The sequence below is a fragment of the Piliocolobus tephrosceles genome, chromosome 19 (genome assembly GCF_002776525.5).
Source record: "Piliocolobus tephrosceles isolate RC106 chromosome 19, ASM277652v3, whole genome shotgun sequence".
Taxonomy (NCBI): Eukaryota; Metazoa; Chordata; class Mammalia; order Primates; family Cercopithecidae; genus Piliocolobus; species Piliocolobus tephrosceles.
In genome coordinates, this window is record NC_045452.1 from 7,898,598 (window position 1) to 7,904,597 (window position 6,000).

Consider the following 6,000-nt stretch of genomic DNA (forward strand, 5'->3'; position numbering starts at 1 on the left):
ACAAAAATCCAACAGGAGCAGAGAGAAATTTTGATGGATAATCATAAACAAATAAAATCCACTGAAAGATTATATGAATGTAAAGCATATAACAATTATATTAATCAAACTCAGAAAAAGCTCCTATCCATTAAATTTATTGAATGTGAAAATTTCCAGCCAGGGCAACATACTGAGACTTTGTCTCTATAGAAAAATAAATAAAAATTAGCCAGGCATGGTTGTGCAAGCCTCTGGTCCCAACTACATGGGAAGCTGAGATGGGAGGATTGCTTGAGCCCAGGAAGTTGAAGCTGCAGTGAGCTATACTCACGTCACTGTGCCCCAGCTGGGGCAAAAGAGTGAGACCATGTCTCCAAAAAAAAAGAAAAAAAAAAAAAGAAAATTACACGAAAGTCCCCTAAGAAGTAAGAAATTAACTCTGTAAAATGAAATATATTGATTTAAACTCTGACTGCTTCAAGAATTTACATTAAGCCATTAACCTCAGGTCCTTTTCGTATAAAATAAAATTGATATATTTGTACTGTGTGGTTTAAAAAAGAAAAAATTACAATAAAAAACCCTGGAGCTGGGTACAGTGGCTCACGCCTGTAATCTCAGCACTTCGGGAGGCTTGAGGCCAGGAGTTTGAGACCGGCCTGGCCAACATGGCAAAATCCCATCTCCAATAAAAATACAAAAAATTAGCTGAGTGTGGTGGCGCACGCCTGTAATCCCAAGCTACTTGGGAGGCTGAGACATGAGAAACACTTGAACCCAGGACACAGAGGTTGCAGTGAGCTGCGGTCATGCCATTGTACACTCCAGCTTGGGTGACAGAGACTATGTTTTGAAGAAACAAAAAAAAACTTGGGAATACAGCAAATAAAGTGATGCCTTGTAAAATGACCAACCTAGTAATTCAACATCCTCATGGCAACAACAGAATTTAGGGACTTTATTCCTAAAAATGTAACATAACTTAGTGATTCAGATCCCAAACTCTAGAGTCAGATAGGTCCAGGTTCCAATTCTAGGTTAGCCTCTGCCTAGCTGTATGACCATTAGCCTCAGTCTCTTAATCTGTAAAATGGGAATAATAATGGTACCTTTCTCATAAGGAAAATTAATCTAGGCTTGTGAAATAGCCAGAACAAGTAAGCAGCCAAGAGATGTTAGCTATTATTATTATGATTATGCAATTTTTGATCCCTGATCTATTTGTCATCCACTTGCAGACATCCTTGTGGATGAGAAGTTTGAACTAATCTCTATACTCTTTCTCCCCCAGCCTCCTTTGAAAAAGGCACATTCTCAGCTGGGTGTGGTGGCTCATGCCTGTAATCCCAGCACTTTCAGAGGCCGAGGGAGGTGGATCACGAAGTCAAGAGATCAAGACCATCCTGGCCAACATGGTGAAACCCCGTCTCTACTAAAAATACAAAAATTAGCTGGGCATGATGGCATGCGCCTGTAGTGCCAGCTACTCAGGAGGCTGAGGCAGGAGAATCGCTTGAACCCAGGAGGCAGAGGTTGCAGTGAGCCAAGATTGCACCACTGTATACCAGCCTGGCGAAAGAGCAAGACTTCATCTCAAAAAAAAAAAAAAAAAAGAAAGAAAAAGAAAAAAAGAAAAAGGCACACACTCAATAGGATGGCGCCTAGAGGCCACAGGTGGGGCCATTCATCGGAGGAAAAAACCCCCAACCTGGCACACCCTGGTCGAGTGAAGTTCAGCCAGGGCACATATAACCTTACGCTGGGGAGAAGACATGCAGCCTGAATCCTCATCGCCCACCATCCTAGACCAGGCCCCCACTACCTGTGCAGGGACCACTGGCTTGGCCTCCTCACAGTCTTCCACTGTGGCTCCATGCCTATTGAGCGCACCAGCAAAAGGGTCTTCTCAAAACATAACCCAGCCCCACATCACACCCTCTCTATCACACACACTATGCTACCCTTCCCCTCTCTGCTCCAGCCCCCAAGCCTTTCATATCCTTGTGGATACTGTGATGCTTCCCATCAAAGGCCTTTGCATATTAAGACCTCTTCTACCACCCTAGTTACCTTCTACTGTCAGTCATATCAGCTTGCTTAAGCGTCAATTTTCTCCACAGAAATCTTCCTTGACCTCTCAGAATAGGTGAAATGCCCTAAAATGTGTTCTCCCTCATGTCCTCATGTCCCTCGTGTCCTATATCACAGTTACAAGTTTCAAATGCCTATTTACATATTCTAGAGTCTGGGCCCCAGGAAGGCAAGAATGGGTCTATAGCACAGGCCTAATACATAGTAATTGCTCAATTAAACACTGATAATTAAATCAGGGAGGCCAGACATGGTGGCTCAGTCCTGTAATCCCATCACTTTGGGAGGCTGAGGCAGATAGGTCACTTGAGGTCAGGAGTTCAAGACCAGCCTGGCCAACACGGCAAAACTCCGTCTCTACTAATAATACAAAAATTAGCTGGAGGTGGTTGCGTGTGCCGATAATTCCAGCTACTTGGGAGGCTGAGGCATGAGAATCACTTGAATCCGGAAGGTGGAGTTTGCAGCGAGCCAAGATTATGTCACTGTACTCCAGCCTGGGCAACAGAGTGAAACAGTGTCATTCATGAATAGAATAGAATAGAATAGAATAGAATAGAATAGAATAGAATAGAATAAAAAAGTGAAAGAGCAGCACTCTAGCCTAAAGAGGAAACCAGACCTCTCGAGATGATGTCACAGCTAACAGTCTCAACAAGGCCAGGAGAGAAGTATACTTATCAGGGCATCTCCTCCACTCCCTGCCCATCTTCCCCCTCTTCCCTAAAGCAAGGTGAAGCAGCCCCCATGCCAGGCAGTACCGTTTGCCTCCAAAGCTGGGCCTCTCATCATCCGAGTCTCGCTCTGCCCACACCCCGTAGGTGGCTTCTTCCTTGGTCTGCCAGTGGCGCTGTCGGTTGGGGTTGAACTCATTCTGGAGATCCCAGTCAGTGATCTCAAAGTTCTCCCGCTCATCATCATCATCATCAATGCGGCCTTCCCCATCCCGGTACAAGTGGGACAATGACATGGCCAGTCACTAAAGGAAGAGACAAAAAGGGCACAGGTCATAAGTCCTGGGGGCAGCAGTAGGAGGATTCCTTGTGAGTCTCTATTCCTTGCTGCCTTCAGAACTTTCTCTGAATTCAAAGTCCATTAAAATCGGCATTACTATTCAATTAAAAAAATATTAAAAACCTACTTTTAGAAAACAATCAGTACTAAAACAGGTGAACAAAATACTAGTCCCAACTGTCTATGATTCTTTAAAAGTATATATTTCTTTGTCCTAGCCAATATCATAAATATCACACATATTCACACATACACAAACCACACAAAAATAACTAAGTAGGTTATTTTGTACACTATTGCCTTAGAAAATGAGCGGATATCTTCTTAGATCCCAGATTCCTCTTTCTATTACTGAGGAAAGAATTATATCTGGATCCTTAGTGGTCTTAGGAGTGATTTTTTTTAGAATATGTTTTTTGAAATACATTACTTGATGAAACAAAATTTTCAGTTTTCCTCACAAAAAATGAATTTCTTCTGATGAGCTGAAAGATTGTAGTAATTATGAACACTATTTTAACAGTTAGATGGCCAGGGATTGATATAGAGAATCTACCTCATGGTAGCTGAGTGACCAGATTCAGTTGTATTTCTTAAATTGGGATAAACTACTATACCAACCTTAGAGAATGCTTATAAGGCAAATTCAATGAGTTCAAAATAAGTGCTCAAGAAACGATAGCTTCTACTTTAGTCCCATGATTAGGTTAATCATTGTATTAGAGATTTCTAGAGAAACAGAACTAATGGAATAGACATATATATATATATAAAACGGGGAGCTTATTAAGTATTAACTCACACTATTACAAGGTGCCACAATAGGCTGTCTGCAGGCTGAGCAGCAAGGAGAGCCAGTCAAGTTCCAAAGCTGAAGAACTTGGAGTTCAATGTTGGAAGGCAGGAAGCATCCAGCACTGAGAAAGATGTAGGTTGGGAGGCTAGGCCAGTCTCTCTTTTCACATTTTTCTGCCTGCTTATATTCTTGCCGTGCTGGCAGCTGATTAGATTATCCCACACAGATTGAGGGTGGGTCTGCCTTTCCCCACTCACGGACTCAAATGTTAATCTCCTTTGGCAACACTCACATAGTCACACCCAGGATCAGTACTTCCTATCCTTTAATCCAATCAAGTTGACACTCAGTATTAACCATCACAATCATCATTACTATTATGGCAACAGGGAGTAAACTTAGCAAAGTGATTGTAAAATCAGGCACGCTAAAATCAAGGCCTGAGTTCCAATTCTACTCTATCAGACACTCAGTGTATGAGAATTAAATGCACGCGAAGCGCCAAGCATGGTGCACTACACAATAATACATTCAACAGGTGAGAGCAATTGTGATTCTTGTCTTGCTGAAAGCGGCCTTAGGGCACACGGAGTTCACTACTTCCACAGGCAGTGTCCAACTCTGGTCACCTCTGGCAAACGTTATCTCTGCCCTCTTCTATTCACTGGTGCACTGGTTGGATGTAGCTGGTCCCAACCTCTTCCAGGAGTGTTTAGGACAGAAGGGTTTTCAGAAAAGGTGAGGACTCTCAAATACCTAAGGTTAAATAATACCACTGCCTCCGTGCCATAGTAGGTGGTAATAAGCCCTGAGTGAGTAGTCACAAGTTATGAAGCCCTCATCAGTAGATGCTAGGTACATGCTGGTCGCTTGAGAACGATTATCAACTGTCTGCATCAAGACACTTCTGCAAAGTAGGTACCGTTAGTTTTCATGCTTCAGATAAGAAAAAGGAGGTTCAGAGAAGTTAGTAACTTACCCTAGGTTCCACTGCTCATAGGGCTTAAACTCAGGAGAGCTAGAAGTCAGGCCTCGGGCTTATCTCTCTCTTGCTGTCTAGGTTTGGCAAAGGAGGCTCAGGTTCTTAACTGAACCCAAGCCCTAAATCCCAGTAGACCCCAAGCAGCACCGCCCCTCTCCGTGCCTCGGCTGAGCTGTCTACGAAATGGATTCCCCTCCCCACACCGCAACGGGTTGGACCGAAGCTCGCCTTCCCTGAGTCTTCGCCCCTACTCCCACTGGCGCTGAGTCCCCTCGTAGCCAGCTTTGCTCACCTCTCCGAGGGTCCAGCGTACCAAAACTCAGCTTCACAATCCGCGCGAGAAGACCGCCGCTCCTACGCCAGAACCCGGATGCGTCGTGGCCGGCGCGCCGGAAATGACGTTAGTCGACAGCGATGTCCTACTGGCTGCCCCGGCAGCGCGGAACGCTACGGCGGATATAGCCGTAGAGCGGCCGGCTGGGATCTTAGAAAGGAGGGGTGGATTTGCAAGGTCCAGAGTGGCTGCGGGGGAGTGGTTTTCCCGCGGAGTCGGCCTCGCTGCCGCGACTGATTTGTAGTCCGACGCTCAGCCTGTGATGACTGGTGTGGAATCCGCTGAGCCACCTTGGCCTAAGGAGACTTTGCCACTCTGAGAGTGTAAATCTGTGAAATAGAGATGTAGGATTAGCCCATAGGGTAGTTGTGGTAAATACTGAGAGACAATAAGGGGCCTGGGACACAACATTCAAATGGGAATAATGAAGGTCAAGACTGTGACTCGTGTGTCTCTGATGCTCTCGTGGGCACAGGGCAGTGGCCTTTATGCAGGAGTTTAAGAGGGAATGAAGGAATGAATGGGCAAACCCTAGAGTTCCCAAGTATTCTCTCTGGGACATGTTTCCATTCTCTTCGTTTCCAGCAGGCTGGTAAATTCATTCATGTATTCACTGATCTAATTAAAATATAGTGAGTGCCCCTCACCTGTGCTGCTAGGCCAATGTGATACAATGAGCACAACAGTCATGGGCCCTCCCTGGGAAGCCCTCACTAGCCCAGGGACTCCGTGTAGACATTTAAGTGTCCACAGGCTCTGGAGTTCCAACCTTGACTCTGCAATTTAGCAGCTGTGGACCTT

General features: G+C 44.9%; 1 protein-coding gene across 3 annotated transcripts in view; it reads right to left on the reverse strand.

The window, feature by feature from the left end:
* Window positions 1-5,262, reverse strand: part of TFIP11 (tuftelin interacting protein 11) — a 21,074-nt gene extending 15,812 nt beyond the window's left edge. The window contains exons 1-3 of one of the 3 annotated variants that reach the window (XM_023190767.2): window positions 5,158-5,262; window positions 4,863-4,939; window positions 2,835-3,052 (exon numbers count right to left, since the gene is read on the reverse strand). In XM_023190767.2, the coding sequence (XP_023046535.1) occupies window positions 2,835-3,043 (209 nt within the window). In that variant the 5' untranslated portion in view covers window positions 3,044-3,052; window positions 4,863-4,939; window positions 5,158-5,262. Of the gene's footprint in view, window positions 1-2,834; window positions 3,053-3,889; window positions 3,967-4,862; window positions 4,940-5,157 lie in introns of those variants that run through there. The other 2 variants (XM_023190766.3, XM_023190768.2) reach the window with 2 other exon arrangements.
* Between the last annotated feature and the right edge of the window lie 738 nt (window positions 5,263-6,000).